Source organism: Bactrocera dorsalis, chromosome 1, assembly GCF_023373825.1.
Source record: "Bactrocera dorsalis isolate Fly_Bdor chromosome 1, ASM2337382v1, whole genome shotgun sequence".
Lineage (NCBI taxonomy): Eukaryota > Metazoa > Arthropoda > Insecta > Diptera > Tephritidae > Bactrocera > Bactrocera dorsalis.
Window position 1 is genome coordinate 21,277,800 of NC_064303.1, and position 22,764 is coordinate 21,300,563.

Sequence of the window (22,764 nt, forward strand, 5' to 3'; positions counted from 1 at the left end):
TTCAAATAATTTCAGAATGCTGATTACTGCCTACGATGATCGTCTAGACAATGTGGATGTCTATGTTGGTGGTATGTTGGAATCATACGGTCAACCTGGCGAGTTCTTCACAGTCGTAATAAAGGAACAATTCGAGCGTTTGCGTGACGCTGATCGTTTTTGGTTTGAAAATGATCGGAATGGTATTTTTACGCGCGAAGAAATCGAAGAATTACGGCAGATAACCATGTGGGACATTATTGTAAACAGCACAGACATTAACGACTCCGATATACAACGCGATGTGTTTATGTGGCACCAAGGTGACCCTTGCCCACAGCCCATGCAACTGAACGCCTCCGAGCTGGAGCCCTGTCAATATCTCGAAGGATACGATTACTTTTCTGGTTCTGAGTTAATGTTCATTTATGCTTGCGTTTTTCTCGGATTTGTGCCCATACTATGCGCAGGCGCTGGCTACTGTGTGGTGAAATTGCAAAATAGTAAAAGACGTAAGTTGAAAATACGCCAAGAAGCCTTGCGTTCGGCACAAAATAAGGGTTCGGTGGACAAGATGTTGGCGCGTGAATGGCTGCATGCGAATCACAAACGTTTGGTGACGGTAAAGTTCGGTCCGGAGGCGGCTATTTACACAGTGGATAGGAAGGGTGAGAAATTGCGTAGTTTTAATTTGAAAAATGTGGAAGTAATCACAGTGGAGGAATCATCGACGAATCACATTAAGAAGAAGCCATACATATTGCTGCGTGTGCCGAACGATCATGATTTGGTATTAGAGTTAGAATCTTATGGTGCGCGACGTAAGTTCGTGAAGAAGTTGGAAGACTTTCTCTTTTTGCATAAAAAAGAAATGACGCTGGTGGAAGTGAATCGTGAGATTATGTTGGCGCGCGCTGAAACGCGTGAGAGACGGCAAAAGCGCCTGGAGTATTTCTTCCGTGAAGCATATGCGCTAACATTTGGCTTACGGCCTGGAGAGCGCCGACGTCGCTCCGACGCCTCCACCGATGGCGAAGTAATGACAGTTATGCGTACTAGTCTCTCAAAAGCGGAGTTTGCGGCGGCATTAGGTATGAAGCCGAACGATATGTTTGTGCGTAAAATGTTCAATATTGTCGATAAGGATCAAGATGGACGCATAAGCTTTCAGGAGTTTCTTGAGACTGTGGTGCTCTTCTCGCGTGGCAAGACCGACGATAAGTTGCGTATTATCTTCGATATGTGCGACAATGATCGGAACGGTGTCATCGATAAAGGTGAATTGAGTGAAATGATGCGCTCGCTAGTGGAGATGGCGCGCACCACCAGTTTGGGTGATGATCAGGTGACCGAGCTGATTGATGGCATGTTCCAAGATGTTGGACTGGAACATAAAAATCATTTAACCTATCAGGACTTCAAATTAATGATGAAAGAATATAAGGGTGACTTTGTAGCTATCGGTTTGGATTGCAAAGGTGCTAAACAGAATTTCCTCGACACTTCAACTAATGTGGCGCGTATGACCTCATTCAATATCGAGCCAATGCAGGAAAAGCCACGACATTGGATGCAAGAGAAATGGGACAGCTATATAACGTTCTTAGAAGAGAACCGCCAGAACATATTTTATTTGTTTCTCTTCTACGTCATCACGATCGTGCTGTTTGTAGAGCGCTTCATACGTGAGTGAACTACGGAAGTGGAGTTTTAGACTTTTTTAATTCTTGCAAATAATTACAGACTACTCATTCATGGCCGAGCATACGGATCTGCGCCACATTATGGGTGTCGGTATTGCCGTAACACGTGGCTCAGCAGCTTCGCTGTCCTTCTGCTACTCATTATTACTACTCACAATGTCCAGGTATGGTCTCAATGGCGGAAGTAACACTTTCAAATATTAAATTACGGTATATTATTTTAATTTCAGAAACCTTATCACCAAACTGAAGGAGTTCCCCATACAACAGTATATACCACTTGATGCACACATACAATTTCACAAAATCGCTGCTTGTACCGCGCTTTTCTTCTCGGTGCTGCATACCATCGGTCATATCGTTAATTTCTATCACGTCTCTACGCAATCTCACGAGAACTTACGTTGTCTTACACGGGAAGTGCACTTTGCCTCCGACTATAAGCCGGATATTACATTTTGGCTTTTCCAGACAGTTACCGGTAAGTTTCATAAATTCCTCTCGACATTTTTCAAAAATAAATTTGAATTCTTCTACCCCAAGGCACTACTGGCATACTGCTTTTCATTGTCATGTGCATAATCTTCGTTTTTGCGCACCCAACCGTACGCAAGAAGGCCTACAAGTTCTTCTGGAATACGCATCAACTTTACGTGGGGCTGTATTTATTATCTCTGATACACGGTTTGGCGCGCATCACTGGACCACCACGTTTCTGGATGTTTTTCCTAGGTCCAGGCATTATATACACGCTCGATAAAATCGTCTCGCTGCGCACTAAATACATGGCGCTGGATGTTATCGAAACGGATTTGCTGCCCTCCGATGTTATCAAAATCAAGTTCTATCGACCACCCAATCTAAAATACCTGTCCGGACAGTGGGTGCGCTTGTCGTGTACTGCTTTTCGACCACACGAAATGCACAGCTTTACGTTAACCTCAGCGCCGCATGAGAATTTCCTCAGTTGTCACATAAAAGCGCAAGGCCCATGGACATGGAAACTGCGCAATTACTTTGACCCTTGCAACTACAATCCAGAAGATCAACCTAAAATACGCATTGAAGGTCCGTTCGGCGGCGGCAATCAGGACTGGTACAAGTTCGAGGTAGCAGTAATGGTGGGTGGTGGCATAGGTGTTACACCCTATGCCTCGATGCTTAATGATTTGGTGTTCGGTACAAGCACGAACCGGTACTCAGGTGTGGCATGCAAGAAGGTTTATTTCCTTTGGATTTGTCCCTCGCACAAGCATTTCGAATGGTTCATCGATGTGCTGCGCGACGTGGAGAAGAAGGATGTCACAAATGTGTTGGAAATACACATTTTCATTACACAATTTTTCCACAAATTCGATTTGAGAACCACCATGCTGGTGAGTTGTTGACACTTATGAAATATTAAAGCAATTGGTTACAATAATTTGTCTCTTTCTCTTGCAGTACATTTGTGAGAATCACTTCCAGCGTCTATCGAAGACCTCAATATTTACGGGCCTAAAGGCGGTAAATCATTTTGGACGACCTGATATGTCAAGCTTTTTAAAATTCGTACAAAAGAAGCATTCCTATGTAAGTAAAATGTTGGAAAAGCGGATTAATACAAAAAAGTTATTGAGAAGTTCTTATAAAGTTTGAAGCACGTGATGTATTGTGTCTGATTAGTTAAAGAAAACTTTAATAATGGTGTGGGTTTTAGGGTTCGTTTTCTCATCTGTCAGTTAAGTTCTGGTTAACTTAAGCAAAATTCATTCTTTCAGAAAAAACATTCTTTACTCTAACCAAGATTCTTTCAGCAAAGAACCTTCTTTTTAACTAGAACTTAACAGACAGTTAGCTGTTAACAAAACATTGAGAAAACGGTCCTTAATTGTTAACTTAATTAAGTGATGGTTTCTTTTCAACGCGGAGGACTTGTTGGCTGTTGTACTATATATATACATATATGCAAATTAAGAAACCTATTATAATCACTTTATTTTCTTGCCAACAGGTTTCCAAAATTGGCGTTTTTTCATGCGGACCGCGTCCGCTCACGAAGAGCATAATGTCTGCTTGCGACGAGGTGAACAAAACGCGAAAGCTTCCATATTTTATACATCATTTCGAGAATTTCGGTTAATGGCGACGGGCTTTTGCACTGGTTTCTGGTGGGTCACATCAATGCATTTACTGTTAATCATTCAAAGCAAGGACGACAGCATAATGCCACCAAAAACTATGAAATCTTCTGAGATCTACTCATCATTTTTACTGTTTAAGTAAATTTTTAATTTAACTCATTGCCCTTTGAACAATGAACAAAATACGTACGAAAAATGAGTTAAACAAAAACTAAATTAAATATAATTTAAAAATTTGTTAGTCAAATTAGCGCGCTTCTACAATATTTCCATCTGTGTGGAAATTGTCTATCACTTACGGCTTTGTCTGGAGAAATGAAGAATTGTCGTTGTGTGTTATGCTTGTATATGTATATGTAATTTTACCACATAATTTGTATATAAGTATTGATACTCCTACTACATACCACTATTGCTACTACTACATACTGCTCTATGATAAACGATAACTGTACCATTATATTACGACACTTTCTTTCAACTGAAGTTTATTTATTGAATCTTATTTGTTATCATTTTGTAAAAAAAATTAAATCTTACGTAATATTATTTATTATATGAATTCAATAAGTTTGTATGAGATAAAAAAAAACAAATGTGTAAATTGTTGTTGTTTTATTAAGTGGAGGAATGGTTGTCAAATATCTCCCTTCCGCTTTTTTGCTCTTTTTCAATGCTTTATAAAAAGTGTTGCAGTGATCGGATTTAGTTTAAATATGCGCCCTTTTGTTCTATAATCTGTTTCCATCCAGACGGCTACTTCATAATTATCCACTTGTAGAAGCCCCCGTTCCTTATTGGCGAAGAACTTGGACTTTTCACAAGGCTCTTTTGAGTTCAACTTTACACCAACAAAGGAGCTCGCCATGGACAGGAACCGGTAGTCATCACTACGCGCTATGTTCGGGCTATATGGTGGATGCGATTAGTGCTCCCATTCGAGCTCTCCTAGCTTATGACGAGTCATTAACGACGTGTGTGGTCTGGCGTTGCCCTGGTGGAACACTACACCCTTCCTGTTGGCCAATTCTGGACGCTTCTGGTCGATCGCCTGCTTCAAGCGGTCCAGTTGTTCGCAGTAGATGGTAGAATTAAGCGTCTGGCCATATGGGAGCAGCTCATAGTGGATGATTCCCTTCCAATCCCACCAAACACACAGCAAAACCTTCCTGGCCGTCAATCCCGACTTGGCCACTGTTTGGGATGATTCACCGACCTTCGACCACAACCGTCGCTAGTCACCATCCACTTCAAAAATGGGTCGAGTTCGTTCCGTTTCAGCAGCATATCGCAGGCATTGATTCGGTCCAGAAGGTTTTCTTGCGTTAAATCATGCGACATCCAAACATCAAGCGTTTTTCTGTATCCAGTCTTCTGCAGATGGTTTAAAATGGTTTGGTAACTAACTACTATGATTTGATCGATATTCGCCGTCACAGGTCTTCCACCGGCTGGCTTATCCATGGTGTCGTTTTAACCCGCTCTGAATCGTCGAAACCATTCGTCCGCAGTTCGAAGTGATAGAGTACCATCCCCACACCATTAATATCACGAAACGTTTCTCTAGCGAATAGGCAAATAAAAATAATGAAGGAAAACTTTAAAATAGCGCGAATTTCGGGTTAGTGAACTCCATGTTTACATGTCTATAACTGTTCAACTCAATTTACAAACTAATCGTGCATAGCGCGGTTTTGTAAGTTATGTCAAGACTTTTCAAAGATGTATAGTATTGCCAGATATGAGCTCTGTATACATAGCCGCGAAATTCTTTGGCTACCCAGATGATACTTGACCTAAGGCCAGAAGTCGTGAACTGCCTGACCAATATGTAAAGGAATCTTTTCATCCCACCCCCAAGTGAATGGCAATTAGAGAATTTTTCTCACTTGGGCGAACCTCTACCCATGACTCCATCCATCCATGGACTGCCGGCTCAGCTATTTAAACACGGTGCTGATGACCTGATAAGGAGCATGCATCAGCTTCTTTGTAAAATATGGTCGGACGTAAGCATGCCCAACGATTGGAATTTAAATGTGCTCTGCTCAAAGCACAAAAAGAAAAACCCCACAATCTGCGCCAACTACCGTGGGATAAGTCTCTTCAACATAACATATAGATTCTATCGAACGTATTGTGTGAAAGATTAAAGCCCACCGTCAACAAACTAATGGGGCCTTATCGGTGTGACTATCGACCTGCAAAATCAGCAACTGACCAGAAAGACCCGTGAAAAAAGAATCGGCACACACCACCTCTTCGTCGATTTCAAAGCTGCCTTTGGGCCGCGATGTCTGAGTTTGGTATCACCGCATAACTAATACGGTTGTGTAAACTGACGTTGAGCAACACTAAAAGATCCGTTAGGATCGGGAAGGACCTCTCCGAGCCGGCAAGACGAAATATCTTCTGTCGTCAAACAGACAGTCGTCACACTCGCGACTTATGTAGCTCTCACGTCACTGTTGACAGTCATAACTTTAAAGTCGTAGATAATTTCGTCTATCTTGGAACCAGCGTAAACACCACCAACAATGTCAGCTTGGAAATCCAACGTAGAATAACTCTTGCCAACAGGTGCTACATCGGACTAAATAGGCATTGGAGAAGTAAAGTCCTCCCTCAACGTACAAAAACCAAACTCTATAAGTCTCTCATAACTCCCGTCCTACTACATGGTGCAAAGGCTTGGACGATGACAACATCAGATGAGTCGGCGTTGCAAGTTTTCAAGAGAAAGCATCTGCGAAAGATTTATGGTCCTTTGCGCATTGGCCACGGCGAATATCGCATTCGATGGAACGATGAGCTGTATGAGATATATGACGACATTGACATAGTTCAGCGAATTAAAAGACAGCGGCTACGCTGGCTAGGTCATGTTATCCGAATGGACGAAAACACTCCAGCTCTGAAAGTATTCGACGCAGTACCCGCCGGGGGAAGCAGAGGGAGAGGAAGACCTCCACTCCGTTAGAAGGACCAAGTGGCAAAGGACCTGGCTTCGCTTGGTATATCCAATTGGTGCCACATAGCGAAAAGGAGAAACGACTGGTCCGCTGTTGTTAACCTGGCTATAACCGCGTAAGCGGTGTCAACGCCAGTAAAGAAGAAGAAGAAGGGTATTGTAACTTCTGTGCAACCGAAGTTAAAGTTTTTTTCTGTTTAATATAAAGTATGAAGGCCTTTGATCTTTTCACTTACTAACTTACTTTGATTGCGAGTATAAAATGTTTGGTTACATAAGTAAGAGTATGAAAAGACTGCCGAGGTGACAGTTCTTGACCGGATATAAATTCAAGTTCCTTCCCTTTTACGTGGAAACGACGTTTGCGCGAATAAGGTAACATTTTACTTACAGCAATAACACAAAATTATTAATGCGCATGTCCCTAAAATGTCACGGCACAAAATCCATAGTAGTTGACAAGCAAGTAAAGGTAATAAATAATGTGATTTTAGAGCACAAATTAAGATAATTTCGCTTAAAATATGTTGGAGTCATTATTAGTGAATCCATTAGCAACACTTTACCATGAGGAGCTGTTTCTTATACAATGGGTGCAAAATTTGTAAGTCCACGTCGTTATCGGAAATTGGAGTGTCACAATGTAAACTTTACATAACCACACTACTCGTACTTACTTTCTTACAGTTTTGCGCCAGTGGCACCGTTACTTCTGCTGCTCAGCGAGCATTTGACGCCAGCAAAGTTACTGGATATCTATATTCCAGTGATAGGTGTATTTAACCAACAGCTTATGGTGCTACTTGTAAGCGCGCTAGGTGTGATGAATGTGTTCTCCTCTTTAATTAAATGGTATTTGTTGCATATGCATAAGGTTTTCAATATATTGTATACTCGTACATACATTTTTAATTACTTCCAGGTCTGCGCCGGCAAATCGCCCTTACTGGTGGTTACGTGAGTATAATGACACGACAGCGGTACAGCAATATCATGGCACTTGCCAAACGACAGCAGCGTTTCCCTCGAGCCATTTGGTGTCCTTCAGCACGACTCTTTACTTGATAGCTTTGGTGTTTTTACCCGCCTGTTGGCAGCGTCTTAAATTGCCTAATCGATATTTGAGCACATCTTGTATACTAACGGTTATACTAGGCGGCACTGCCATGTCAATAAGTCGCATTTACTTGGCAGCACAATTTCCACATCAATGTCTGTTAACATGCTTTTTCACCATCTTTACGTTGCACACATTGCGCAAATATTCCAAAAGCTTGTATAATCTGCGTCGGTTTAAAGCAATCCCGATTCTCGGCTGCCTTAGTATTTCGCCGGTGTTGATATATTTTGGCATGCTGCGTATTGACATGGATCCGCATTGGTCGGTGCGCATGGTAAACGTCATCATTGTTGCCTACTCAAGGGTATATGTTAACTTAACTTCTGTGTTGCAGGCCTTCAAGTGGTGTATGGATCCGACACAAATGCGCCATGAGGATAGTTCAATTTTCGTGCTGGCACGCGATTTTGGATATCTTACCGGCGTAGTGCTCTCGTTGCCAATCTATGAAAGGTACAATTTAAAAGTTCTATTTACAAGTAATTGTTTTTCCATGCCGTTTACATTTTTTTAGCTTGGAAAATAAAACTGTTATCACCAAACGTCTTCCACTGCTTTTGGTGCTGGAAATGCTCAACTACTACGCGCGTCTGGAAACGCCGAAGACTTACGGTCGGGTAGCATTTGTGGCTTATGAGTTTGCACGTAATGCTATGCATTCGTTTACGCTTTTAAAAATCGTGCCGAAATTAACGGCATAATGAAGAACGCGCGAAAATAATTATATACATACATACATACAAAAGTAGTATTAAGTTATATTTGTATTACTATATGCATCCCTGATTATGAACAATAGCTGTAGGTATATGGAATAGCATTTGTCTTGTTGTAGACATCTGGCGCCACGGCTGTCTGCTCGTCGAAACAATAGACATCTGGCGCCGCACTGTCTGCTTGTCTAGGTAAACAATTGCTGAGTCTGGCGCCGCGACTGTCTGCTTGCGTCTGGCGCCGTATAGCCGTATGTTCTGGTAATTTCCAGACGCGATATTCTAGAAGGACACGTCGGCATCAGCGAGAAGTGCGTGGCTATATAAGCCGTGGCAGCGCCAACGTAATCAATCAGTGCTAAGAATAAACTGCTATAGTGTAGACGAGTTGTGAAATAAAGAGTTGTTGAATTAAATTAAACAGTGTTGATTTTATTTGTCAATCCAGAGATACGAACCTAACAAAGTAAACTAGCAAGAGTAAATTCGTAACAATTGGTGTCAGAAGTGGGATTGTCAAATAATCCAAATTCAAGATGGTTAAATTCGGAGAATTGAGAATTCAGCAATTAAAAAAGGAACTGGAGGAGCGTAATTTGCCGATAAGCGGGCAAAAGGCGGATCTGCAGGCACGATTACGTGAAGCAATGGAAGCGGATGGAATTAATGTGGACGAGTTCGAATTTGTTGGGCCAGAAACTTCTACAAAGGTAGAAGAGAAAGTAGAAGAACAACGAACATCATCAAGTGTAGACATGAACACGTTGTTAGTGGCTATTAAGCAAATGGCAGAAAATGCAGTGCAAACAGAAAATCGTCTGGCACAGCAAATAGCTGAAAATACATCGCAGTTAAAGTCTTGCCTTACACAACAAATGACTGAAAATAATACGCAGTTAGAAAAGCGTTTGGTACAACAGATTACAGAAAATAATACACAAGTGCAAGAGAAATTTTCAAAATTTGAAGACGAATTAAGCACAATAAAAAATGACGAAGAAAATTTAAGATCAGAATTTCTTCAACTGAGTAATCGTATGCGAGAACTGCAACTGCATGGCCCTGCACCATCAACAAATAATCCAAGATTGAAGGCACCCACATTCGATGGAAGTATTCCATTTCAAATTTTCAAACTTCAGTTTGAAAAGACAGCAATGGCCAATAACTGGAATGCAGCGGACAAAGTGGCGTCCTTGTTTGTATCATTGAAAGGGCCTGCGGCAGAAATCCTTCAGACTATTCCAGACTGTGAACGGGACAACTATGAGGCATTGATGAGTGCGATAGAAAGACGATATGGTAGTGAGCACCGGAAACAAATATACCAGATCGAACTGCAAAATAGGGGTCAGAAAATGAACGAGTCATTGCAAGAGTTCGCAACTGAAATAGAACGACTGGCTCATTTGGCAAATGCAGATGCACCTGTGGATTACATTGAGAGGGTAAAAATTCAATGTTTCATAAATGGAATTCGTGATGTGGACACCAAACGCGCCACATATGCATTGCCAAAAAGAACGTTTGCTGAAACGGTTTCGCACGCCCTCACACAGGAAACAGCTTCCCTACTAAGTAAACCAGCACACAAGGTACAAAGGGTTGAAATGGAACAACCGGCGCTGATGGAAGAAATATTGAAGACTCTGAAGACAATTGCTGCACAGCGAGTAAATACAACAGGCAGATGTTTCAACTGTAGAAAAGCGGGTCACTTTGCCCGAAATTGCAAGATAAAAGTAAACCCATCAAAATGGAAACAACCAACAGAACACCGAAAGAGGATTCACCACAAAAATGCGGATGCATTATCACATCGCCCTTGTCCACTGGAATTTAAACATTGCTCCAAATCAGAAGGAAAAGAAGGTATAATCGACGTGCGATTACTGAATATAGAACCTGAAGATGATTGGACTCCTCACCGCATCAGAATCAATCAGCTGGAGGACCCTGATCTTGCAAAGCTGATAATAGCCAAAGAAAATGGGGTATGACCACCAAAGGAACAAATAAGTAGCGAGAGTCCAACGGCAAAAGCATATTGGGCCCAATGGAACAGCATAAACCTCGTTAATGGATACCTTCATCGTACCTGGGAAAGCGAAGATGGCAAGCAGTCTCGTCTGCTGATCATAGTACCGAAGTCCATGATCCCGAAAGTATTGAAAGAATATCACAATGGACCTAGTGGAGGGCACCTTGGAATAACAAAAACTATAGAGAAGATTAAACAACGGTTCTACTGGATCGGTTGTCGAGATTCCATAGCAGAATGGATAAGTAATTGCGTAGAGTGCATGGCAGCTAAAGGTCCTAAAGCCAAAAGTCGCGGTAGGCTACAACAGTACAACGTGGGATCACCATTTGAACGAGTCGCAATGGATATTGCAGGTCCGTTCCCAACCAGTACGGCCGGAAACAAATATCTACTGGTTGTCATGGACTATTTCAGTAAATGGCCAGAAGTATATGCCTTACCAAACCAGGAAGCGAAGACAGTAGCCGAAGCGTTTGTAGAAAATTGGATAACAAGGTTCGGAGTGCCCGTCGAATTACACTCAGATCAAGGCAGGAATTTCGAATCTTCCATTTTCCAAGAAGTCTGTACATTATTGGGCATCCACAAGACACGGACAACAGCGTTACACCCACAATCAGATGGGATGGTAGAGAGATTCAATCGAACGCTCGAAGAACATCTGCGGAAAATCGTCGATAAAGATCAACGGAATTGGGACAAGTGCATCCAGATGTTCCTGCTGGCGTATCGTTCAGCGAAGCACGAGACAACTGGTTACACGCCAGCAAAGATTATTTTCGGATCTGATCTGCGACTCCCTGCTGATCTTAAGTTTGGAACGAATCCTACAGCTGTAAGAAATGATGGAGATTATTGTTCTGCCTTAAAGGAAGAAATGAATGAATTGCATCTAATGGTAAGACAGCATACGCATCTGATGAGCAATAAGATGAAGGACCGGTTCGATCAAGCGGCAAATTCAAAAGGTTTTGAAGAAGGTGATCTGGTCCTGTTGTACAATCCACTTCGAAAGAAAGGCTTGTCCCCGAAACTGCAGACAGCCTGGGAAGGACCCTATATGGTGATGAAACGACTTAATGACGTGGTATACCGCATACAAAGAAATGGAAAAGCACGATGTAAAATGAAAGTAGTACATTTGGAGAGGCTCGCCCCATTTGGTTCAAGAGGATTTGTGCCTAATCGGGACGATTAGGCTTTAGTGGAGGGCAGTGTTACAAAAGTAGTATTAAGTTATATTTGTATTACTATATGCATCCCTGATTATGAACAATAGCTGTAGGTATATGGAATAGCATTTGTCTTGTTGTAGACATCTGGCGCCACGGCTGTCTGCTCGTCGAAACAATAGACATCTGGCGCCGCACTGTCTGCTTGTCTAGGTAAACAATTGCTGAGTCTGGCGCCGCGACTGTCTGCTTGCGTCTGGCGCCGTATAGCCGTATGTTCTGGTAATTTCCAGACGCGATATTCTAGAAGGACACGTCGGCATCAGCGAGAAGTGCGTGGCTATATAAGCCGTGGCAGCGCCAACGTAATCAATCAGTGCTAAGAATAAACTGCTATAGTGTAGACGAGTTGTGAAATAAAGAGTTGTTGAATTAAATTAAACAGTGTTGATTTTATTTGTCAATCCAGAGATACGAACCTAACAAAGTAAACTAGCAAGAGTAAATTCGTAACAATACATATGAATCTATTGTGAATAATTTTAGTTCAATTGTTGTCAGTATTTTAGATAAATTTCGATAGAATTTAGTGAATTGAAAATTAGCTGCCTAATTAAAAACCAAATAGGAAAAAAAATAAAAATATTAGTATTAGCCTCAACTGTAAAACAAAACATATTTAGTTAATCAATAGCAGCAAGAAATCGTCAGCTAATCTGACTATCCAAATTTCTCAAACGAGTCATCGAGGTCATAGAAACTTAACCAGTGATTTAATCTTTAGTTGGCTTGCAAGAGTAAATTTTAAATTAAAAATAAAAGGTATTAAAATATATTCAGAAAGTGAGAGAAATCAATCAACATATGTAAGAATATAGGAAAGTCGTAATGCGATGAAAAATATACCCTTGAAAAGTAAAAAGTTATTAGGGGTATTCTCTTGCTCTTGCAAAACCCGGTGCACGGTGCAAGAATTGCAGATTTACAACGGCACAACAACAAACACAGGCAGAAAAATATTTGCAAGGGCTGTAAAATATGTCAGACCAAAACCCATGTATATTTGCGTGCAATGTCACGCAAAAATAAAATTGCAACCCTGTTGTAGTTGCCATTTTACAAAAAGACCTATTACGTCGTTAAACTGTGGAGAAAGGTAAATTTTAATTAGATTTTATAATTTCTATTTAAATTATAAAGTTTTGTTACAGTTTTTTTTGTTAAAAATGTATGCAGAAGGTGCGCCAATTCACAATAGCCATGCACAATAGTCATTTACAATAAATTGACTGAATCAGTCGCTCATATATCACTAGATTCTGCAATGGGTGCTCTCGTGCCCTTGTATATTTCGGTGTAGTATTTTTGCAATCTGCAATCTTGCAAGAGCAAGAGAATACCCCTAATATATACCTTTCAAAAGTAAAAAGTTATTATGAATAATTTAACTTAAATTGTAACGAATTTTTCCAACTTCATTTTCTCATTTAAATTTCGTAATTCTTATTAAAATACGATATTTATGGTTAATTTTGATTATACCTTATTAATTTCTACATTTTTTCGATGTTAAATTATTACAGTTCCTTTGATTACATTTTTTATTGTTTTATCGCAAAAGAAATTATAACAATCTGGCATTATATTTTGTATTAAATGTCCCAGCTGGGATATTTGTGCGGTTTGTGTATTTGCTAATAACAGCTGATTGTCAATTGTTGTAGAAGAAACGTCCGAAAATAGTTGATAAACAATTTGTAGTGTTTACAAAGATATAATATTATTTATTGTAATAATATGTCGAAAGTGATAGAGATTTCTGATTCGGAGGAGGAGTCAGAAAGAATTGAAAGTGATGCTCTAGGGAACGCCAACTATATTTTGACTACGCCAAACAATGTTTGCGATACCAAAGAATCGTATTTACAGGAAGTTTTGCCACGGGAAACTATACCTTCTTGCAGTAACTCTCCTCCACCGCTGGTAATTTCGGACGTTTCGTCCTTAAATACCTTACAAGGTCCAACGACAGCAACTATACAAAGTAGCCCGTCTGCAAGTACTAGTGCCGCCAGTACTACAGCCGCAGCTAGCACATCAAATGCAGCTCTACCACTGCAAACTAAACGCAGTCGTCGTAAGAGTACTCATCATCCTCTTTGTGTAAGCCCGGAAATACAATTTGAAACAATATCCTTGGATGATGAGGAAGATAAGGCGCCATCGAAGGCCAAAAACAAAACAAATGCTACCAGCGATGGCATACAACAGAATAAGGCCCCAAAATTGCAGAAAATTGCACCGAAAATACTTAATACTAAGCCACAGGCAGATAAAAATAAGGACGATTTGCCTGATGTTTGTGCAGAGTTTCTTGCGTCCGATGAAACTAAAGAATTACTACAACAAATAGCAGAGGATCGTGTTCGCATAAATTTTCTACTGGCATCATATAATATGCCAGAAATACAATTTGCCTTGCATACAAAGCCGGATGTTTTGCAATTTCAATTAGAGGAGCGAATAAAACATAGAAAAAGACGGTCACTTGAATCTTCGAAACAAATGAAAAAACGACGAAGCTTGTTACAAAATACCACACGCACGGACACTTAAACGAATCTGATGTTTTTAATATTCAAAAATATTTTGATACGTAATTATGTAGAGGTCTTCATATTGCATATATGTATTGTTTTAAGATTGTATTCAAATATGCAAGAATATTAAGTTAAATAATAATAAGTAAGTAAAACTCAGTTAGTTAAAAAGAAAATTTTACAATAATGGAAGCTGCAGGCAAATATTATGTTAATGATTGTAATTAAAAATAAAGAACAAATTGTAATTATAACTAATGTCAGTTATTATTATTTTGTTGATGAATTTTGAACTTAATTAGAAAGCTCTAAATGTTTGTCAGTAATTCTTTATAAATGCAGCTAATATTGTGTTGTTGTTCAGAAGAGTGTTTCCGAAGTAAACTAAACATTCGACTCAAGTTCAAAATTTCGTAAATCAATATATACCAAAAACAATACCTTCATAATTGGTATCATAAAAGATCCGATATCTCGTGGCCTTAACCAAAATATATAATTTCAAAGTATTTGTAGGAACGGTAAGCTAAACTTGATTTTATCACTTCAGCTTACGAAGTTGCGTTGGTTTTACGTGTTAACCATTATTATAGGATAATCGGCATGCTTGAGAACTCCTCAATTTTGTATGTCAGCAGTAAAACAATAATAGGAGACATTTCTCTTGTCCGCATTCCCTACCAGCGCCTGTAGATACAGATATTTAACATACAACAGATGACTCTTTCGGGAGCTTTTATACCAAGGTAAATTAAGTTTGCCACGATGTTAGTAACACCCGGAAGAAGAACCTATGAAATACATATATTTATAAATGATCAGCGTGACTAGCAGAGCAGATTTGACCATGTTTGTTTGTGAATATTCGAACAAGCCCCACTGTTTTTGGGGATATCTATCTGATCATTCTCTTAAAGAAGCTGTTCGTTTGTTGTTGTTGTTGTTGTTGCGGCAGTAATCTCGCGAGTTGACAGTCCTTGGCCAGATAAAAATCCGGGTTAGTTCCGGAAAATTTTTGAAATACAACTGAAGATTTTGTACGCAATACGTGTATCAACCTGGCACACTTACGCACTTAACTTCTCAATGTACATACTTATGCCTATTTATACTCAACGCGTGTACACTCAAGAGCAAATAATTAAATATTTACATAGTTAAATATAGTGTACACACATATTTGTACACGAGTGGGTGATCTAGCACGCAAGCAACATGCGCATTTTTTTCGCTTCCGAAACTATTGAGCTGAGTTGATTAAATGTTGATTTTTCGGCAGATTAGCAACTTCATTCACTGGAAAGCGCTCAAGTTTATGCGCATATTATGCTTGAAGCTGATAGAGATAGTGTAACTATCTGTGCGCATTATCGCGGCTTGCTTGTTGTCTTGTGGCCACGCAGTGTTCACGCTGTCAAATGTAGCACATTCCTTTGAAGGGTTAATTGAGTGGGCCATTATCACCTTTTTATATAGATCTTACTTACATTTGTATGTTCATACATACACTTTACACATATACGTACATAAGTAAGTATGTGCGTACTTATATAGCGTCTCCACTGGGTGGTCAGTTACTTTGGGTATTTTCCATCGATTAAGTTTGTTGATCCCTATCTGCCTCGAATTCGCTTTTGATGACAAGTTACATTTTACTGTATATGAATATGTATGTATGTAAGTGTGCAACTTTTTAAAAATATTATTATATTGTAGTATTTTATTATATTCCATCTAATAAAAATAACAACATTGACATTTGATGACGTAAATTCGGCGCATTTATCAACAAGAAATTAAAACTTTAATTACAAGGGCAAATAAACGGGTTTTGTCGTTTTTAGAAAAAAAATATTAATTTTTGCATATGCCTATATTGTCACGTCTACCAGGAAAGTTAGTTAGATCTAATAATTTTATAGGTTAGATTTTTTATGTAAGTGTTTTTGTATAAGAACGATAAATCTTTGCCTTTCTATTGTACTTTGTCGTTGTTGGAAAATAATAAAATACTTGCCGAATAGTCCGCAAATCCGCTAGAGAAACGTTCCGTGAGATTAATGGTGTTTTGGGGGATGGTACTCTATCAATTCGAACTGCGGAGGAATGGTTTCCACGATTCAGAGCGGGTGAAAACGACACCATGGATAAGCCAGCCGGCGGAAGACCTGTGCCGACGAATACCGATCAAATCATGAAAAACATCGAGTTAGACTGGCATGTAGCATCTCGTGGCATCGCTCAAAAGATGGAATTTAGTCACCAAATCATTTTAAACCATCTGCAGAAGGTTGTGTATCCAACAAAAAAGCTTGCTGTTTGGGTGCCGCATGATTTGACGCAAAAAACCTTCTGGACCGAATCAACGCCTGCGATATGCTGCTGAAACGGAACGAACTCGACCCATTTTTGAAGCGGATGGTGACTGGTGACGAAAAATGGATCACATACGACAATATCAAGCGAAAACGGTCGTGGTCGAAGGCCGGTGAATCGTCCCAAAAAGTGGCCAAACCGGTATTGACGGCCAGGAAGGTTTTGCTGTGTGTTTGGTGGGATTGGAAGGGAATCATCAACTATGAACTGCTCTCATATGGCCAAACGCTTGATTCTACCATCTGCTGCGAACTGAAAACAATACAATGAAATTATACAATGAAATGACGTCCAACGGGACGTGTACGTTTTTTATTGTAAAATAAAAGACAGATATCAGCTCAAATACGGAAAATTATAATTAGAAATTAACCTTCGATGCAAACAGTTCGTCACATTTGCAAATAAACTCATTATCGAAAACCGTCTGCATTTAATTGCTGCTCGTAAAGTAGTTAACAAAATTTGGGTGATAAGCTAAAATTTGATTCTTGCTAGAGTTAATGTTGTATAGAGTATTATAGTTTTGTTCAGCTATCGGTTGATTGTAATACCCACGACTAAGTAAAATATGGGGTAGTCGAAAAAGTTTTTTCGTTTCAAACTTCAACTAATTTTTTTTATTTTTATTTTTTTTTTATTATATTTATAATGAATTTTAATAAACCAAATATGTGCCATTGGAGTAGACCACTTTTTTGTTATTTTTACGCTAAAGATATTATTCCATCAGTGTAAAACTTTTCTGATTTCTCGGCGAAAAACTGCGACAAGTAATTTTTATTTTTTTTTTATTTTCAAAAGAAGCCAACTTTACTCAACTAAGGGAGCTCTGCATTGACCGAAAAAAATGGTCGTCCGATGGCGCAAGATCAGGGCTATAAGGTGGATGCATCAATACTTCCCAGCTCAGCTCTCCTAGTTTTTGCCGAGTCATCAAAGATATGTATGGTCTAGCGTTGTCCTGGTGGAAAACGAAATTTTTCGATTGCTTGCTTCAAACCCATCAGTTGTTGACAGTAAAATTTAGAATCGTACGACCAGGCTGGAGTAGCTCATAGTAGATGATGATATAAAAAGAACCTCAATGAAGCTATTGGTATAAAATATTGCATAAATTGGCTTGGCTTGCATTGGCTCTAAATAAATGGTAATAAAACTAAGACTATCTATGACCTATAAGATGTCAAAAATTATCGTAATTCTTTCATGCTTTAATGCTTTCGTCGAATAATTAAAATAATTCCTGAACATCACTAGAGTATACATTTCGAGTATTTCGGTTACACTCGATTCAGCTCTTCCTTATTTACTATTTCATTTTCTCTTCAGTACTTAAGTCCACCCACTAATTCAGTAAGATTTAGTATGTATGAAGTCAAGTTTCAATACTTTAAGTGCATATTATTTTGCTATAAAATATTGATTTATAGTTATTCTATGTTAATATACATATGGTATTCCAGCATGGAATGTATTGGTTTTGGTCTGCAATCAAGATCTGGCTTAATCAGAAAGAGTATGCTGATGTAATTTTCTAATAAAATGATGCAAAACGTTTAAATGAAGTGAAAATTTGAATATGTATTCAATTTAATGCTGATAGGGAAATATTAGCATATACTACATTATAGAAATCGTATCGTCGTTAGTGATTATATAGAATTGGTTCACATAATAGCGGCTAAGCAACACTAAACTTAATATTTCAATGTCGTGAAATATAGGATTAGTGAGTCATATTTGTAAAAATTGCAGGCAAAACTCTTTCCAGCATTTTTCCAGCTTCAGAACCACAAGTTATGATCTCCAGCGAGATGATCATTGTTGAGATTGAAAAATTTTTGGGTTTCCCTCAGTGTCATATGACATTTTGGCTGCATCAGCTACTCTCTTCATGCAGATTAAAATACGCAAAAGACTAAATCCGGCAAATAAAGTGGCTAAACTGATTTTCGAAATCTCGTTAATAAACTTTTCTTTGGAATTCTACACAACATTTTTTTTGAAACCAAAAAGAGTGGAGGCACTAACTTTTTTTCTATAATAATCTTATATTCATATGTCATGGTGTTAAAATGGGTGAAAAAAGACTATAACCACGCCTATTTCCCATATAACACAAGTTTAAATTTCATTTGATTCTTTTGCTTTCTGCTCAAGACCCTAGGTACCAAATATGTGCACCCCAGTATCCATAGTTGAATTTTGATCGAGCATATCGGTCAATGTGTGAGATATAAAATTGAAATTCAGACATATTCCTTTCCTGACAATAGTATTTTTGTATATCATACATGGGCTGAATCGGGTCAATACTTCCTTGAGCCCTATATACCTAATATAAAGATTTTCGAATTTAAAGGTGACTTTATGCTGGAGATATTGACCAATATTTGAGTTATGTATCTCAATGAAAATGACATAGTTTAGTATTTCATAATGGAAAGATTTACCCCTGACCAACGTTTACAAATCGTTCAATTTATTATGAAAATTCACGTTCTGTAAAGAACGCGTTTCGCGCGCTTCCCTCAACTTTTGGTCAACTTAATCGGCCTAATGAGCATACTTTTCGCAACACTATCAGCCATCTTGTGATCCAGCATTAATTATTGGATAATATTCGACTGAATCGACTACGTCCAATACGCAGTGAAGAGAATATAGCAGCGTCGCTGAGAGGGTACACGAAGTCCGTGGAGAGTCGATTTGGCGCCGTACGCAGCAGCTCGGACAAACGTATGGAACGACTTTGGCGCATTTTACGTCGAGATCTTAAATTGAAAGCGTAAAAAATACAGTTTGTGCCATCTAAAGTCACTCGACTTTCCAATCGACATCCATTCGTTCTATGGACACTTGAAAAATTCCAAGAAGATTCAAAATTTTGTTCGGTGATGATGCCTATTTCTGGCTCAATAGGTATGTTAACATTTAAAATTGCCGCATTTGTGACGAAGAGAAACCTGAGGAGATTCAATATCTGCACTTCATCCTGAAGAAACAATGGTTTGGTGTGGTTTGTGGGCTGGTGGAATTATCTGTCCATATTTCTTTGAAAATGATGACGTTGAAAACGTAACCGTCAATGGCGACGGCTATCGCGCCATGATAACTGAGTATTAGATGCCTGAAATTGAAGCTCATCTCGGCGAAATTTGGTTTAACACGACGGCGCCACTTCGCACACATCGCTTTAATGGATTTATTGAGAGAACACTTAGGTGAGCAGATAATTTCACGTTTTGGTCCGGTCTATTGGCCACCAATATCGTGTAATATCACACAGTTAGACTTTTTCCTTTGGACCTAAGAATGTTCTTCAAATGATAATACATATTCTCCATTAAAATTGCAGTTTCTGTGTTTTCCTTTAAAGAAGTAGGAAACCTCGAAAGACTTTTTCGACTACCCAATATAATTAATAATAAATATTCAAGGGAACGCGTTCGTTTTATTTAAAAATTATGCCGCTGGTTACTATTAGGCGGGTGATATTAGTTTCTACACATTTTATTATTTCTTTATGGCAATTTGAAGATTAAAAGGCTTGGTAGATTAAACTGTAGTATTGAAATTCCAGCTAAAATTTTGTCCTTATAAACTGCTAATATATGTGTATGTACATGCATATATGCGGCTGTATGCAAAATTGCGCAAAGTTATACACATATGTATATATATGTATATATACATAAAGGAACTAAATGACGGGTAATAAATCAAAAACTTCACAGACAGCGTACTTAACCTCAAAGCCAATTTTAATCGCACTGTGTTTACATTGATACAGTGATAACACCCACTATACTCGCAAGTCCATAACGAGCGAAGAATATGCCAGACTACTCTTACAACATCCGCAAAGAAAAGAACAAATATTTACTTTTAAGAGAGTGCTTAAGTTTATATAAAATTAAGAGCTATTAATGAAATTAATAACACTAAAGAAATGATCAACTTAGAGGTAAAATATATATGGAAACTGTCATAAAATAATTTAAAGAGATTTAATATTAATATTGTATAACTTAAAGATGCGACAAATATGGTAGATTGTGTATATATTAGGGTGTTTTTATTTAAATATTAATTTTTTTCAATCCCATCATGAAATTTCCTTGGAAATACCCTAAAAAAATTCCCTGAAAATTTGAGCCCTTAATATTAACATTAAGGACTGGACCAAGGCATGTAAAAATTTTCCATTGAAAATACACGACAATCGTGATTTTTTATCTTTAAATTTCTATAGCTCAGAGGCATTTTATGGCATCGCTTTGACTTTAGTCTCATATTCCTCAGAATTGAACACTCCACAAAAGTGCTCATTGCGATAAAGTCGAAACTCACACCAGCTAGGTAGTACGAGGCTCTAAACTTGATTTTTGCACGAAATTCAAAATATGTTTGTATATATCTCGTAAATGGCAAGAGCTATAGAAAAAATGTGAATGACAAACTTGTAGGAAATTTTATTTGCTATAAAAAAGATTCGAGGTTAAAATCGCTATCATTAATACTTCTCGAGATACACGGTTTTTTAAGTAAGACTTTATAGAATTTTCATACATAGATGGTATGTAATAAAAAATCGATGAAAATTTCATACAGCCATACTTAAAAAGCCGAAATTTGAAAATAATTGGAGCAGCAGAGCTTAGTCGAGCAGATACAATCTTCTATAAGAGTGTAGAGCTGCTGGCGTACGGCGATGATATTAGTATCTTTGGCCGCCGTTAGCTCTGCTTTCTCCAGAACAAATAAGGCAACGAAGCAAATGGGTCTGGTGGTGAACGAGGGTAAGACGAAATATCTCCTGTCATCAAACAAACAGTCGTCGCACTCGCGACTTTTCTCCCACATCACTGTTGACGGTCATAACTTCGAAGTCGTAGATAATTTCGTCTATCTTGGAACCAGTATTAACACTAACAACAATGTCAGCCTTGAAATATAACGTAAAATAACTCTTGCCAACAGGTGCTACTTCGGACTAAGTAGGCAATTGAGAAGCAAAGTCCTCTCTCGACGTACAAAAACCAAACTCTATAACTCACTCATAATTCCCGTCCTGCTATATAGTGCAGAGGCATGAACAATGACAACATCTGATGAGTCGGGGTACGAGTTTTCGTGAGGAAGGCTCTGCGGAAGATTTATGGTCCTTTGCACTCTGGTAACGGTGAATACCGCATTCGATAGAACGACATTTACATAGTTTAGCAACTTAACGAACTACGTTGGCCAAGCCGCCCGAATGGTTGAAAACATTACAGTTCTGAGAGGGGAAGCAGAGGAAGAAGAAGACCTCGACTCCGTTGAGAAGACTTCATGGAAAAGGATCTGGACACACAATACAATAACAATGGCAATACTTAAATCTTCTCAACGCATTTTAAAGAAACATACCATTTGCCTGTTCGGTAATGTACTAAAATCGGATACTAATAACACTCAGCGATAACAAGAGTTAACTCGATATACTCTTTAAATAGATTGTTATTTTTGTAATATTTTGTTAAATTTACCATCTATTAATAAAAACAATATCGAAAGTTAATCAATTTTACCTTGAAAAAGCAAACAAAAAAAAGCAAAAGAACTCCAATACTCTGACTGATATGAGGAAAACGAAATTTCTTTTCGCCAAATGGAATATTCCATTGCGAGTACTTAGCTTATCACGTGGTGGAACCATGGCTTCACATTTGATCACCGCCCCCCTTTACCGCGACAGCAAGGTTAAAATTCACTTGCAAGGACATATTATTATTTTTTGATTCAAAGAAATTGTCAGTGTATGCATGTGGGGGTGGCTGATTAGCATACAAAAACACCAAATAACAATAATTAATACTTAAGTATGCCAAGTAATATAGAGAATATTAGCGTTGTTGTAGAACATGCTCGTGCCAACTAGCAAGCGACGACTTTAATCGGTGCGGTGAAATTGCTGA

The 22,764-nt window shown here is 38.7% G+C and overlaps 3 protein-coding genes and 1 long non-coding RNA gene across 8 annotated transcripts in view; all 4 read left to right on the forward strand.

The window, feature by feature from the left end:
- LOC105225675 (dual oxidase) overlaps window positions 1–4,406 on the forward strand; it is a 54,675-nt gene extending 50,269 nt beyond the window's left edge. For all 5 annotated transcript variants that reach the window (XM_049461659.1, XM_049461661.1, XM_049461654.1 and 2 more), the window contains 6 exons: window positions 16–1,664; window positions 1,723–1,846; window positions 1,913–2,163; window positions 2,226–3,058; window positions 3,126–3,254; window positions 3,676–4,406. In XM_049461659.1, the coding sequence (XP_049317616.1) occupies window positions 16–1,664; window positions 1,723–1,846; window positions 1,913–2,163; window positions 2,226–3,058; window positions 3,126–3,254; window positions 3,676–3,804 (3,115 nt within the window). In that variant the 3' untranslated portion in view covers window positions 3,805–4,406. The remainder of the gene's footprint in view (window positions 1–15; window positions 1,665–1,722; window positions 1,847–1,912; window positions 2,164–2,225; window positions 3,059–3,125; window positions 3,255–3,675) is intronic.
- Window positions 1–22,764, forward strand: part of LOC125780225 (uncharacterized) — a 341,973-nt gene that overhangs the window by 144,117 nt on the left and 175,092 nt on the right. The gene's annotated exons all lie outside the window — the stretch shown is intronic.
- On the forward strand, window positions 7,227–8,634 carry LOC105225676 (glucose-6-phosphatase catalytic subunit 1). The gene is made up of 5 exons (XM_011204255.3): window positions 7,227–7,380; window positions 7,464–7,628; window positions 7,699–8,170; window positions 8,231–8,349; window positions 8,411–8,634. The coding sequence occupies exons 1-5, from the start codon at window positions 7,301–7,303 to the stop codon at window positions 8,595–8,597; spliced, it is 1,023 nt and encodes a 340-aa protein (XP_011202557.2). The 5' UTR covers window positions 7,227–7,300; the 3' UTR covers window positions 8,598–8,634.
- On the forward strand, window positions 13,525–14,683 carry LOC105225677 (uncharacterized). Its single transcript, XM_011204256.4, has one exon. It carries the CDS (start codon window positions 13,623–13,625, stop codon window positions 14,439–14,441), a length of 819 nt encoding a protein of 272 aa, XP_011202558.2. The 5' UTR covers window positions 13,525–13,622; the 3' UTR covers window positions 14,442–14,683.

Coding starts and splice junctions, on each gene's coding strand:
- LOC105225676 (XM_011204255.3), top strand. CDS start 7,301: ATGTTGGAGTCATTATTAGTGAATCCATTAGCAACACTTTACCATGAG. Junction 7,629..7,698: donor TTCTCCTCTTTAATTAAATG/GTATTTGTTGCA, acceptor AATTACTTCCAG/GTCTGCGCCGGCAAATCGCC. Junction 8,171..8,230: donor CGCATTGGTCGGTGCGCATG/GTAAACGTCATC, acceptor TCTGTGTTGCAG/GCCTTCAAGTGGTGTATGGA.
- LOC105225677 (XM_011204256.4), top strand. CDS start 13,623: ATGTCGAAAGTGATAGAGATTTCTGATTCGGAGGAGGAGTCAGAAAGA.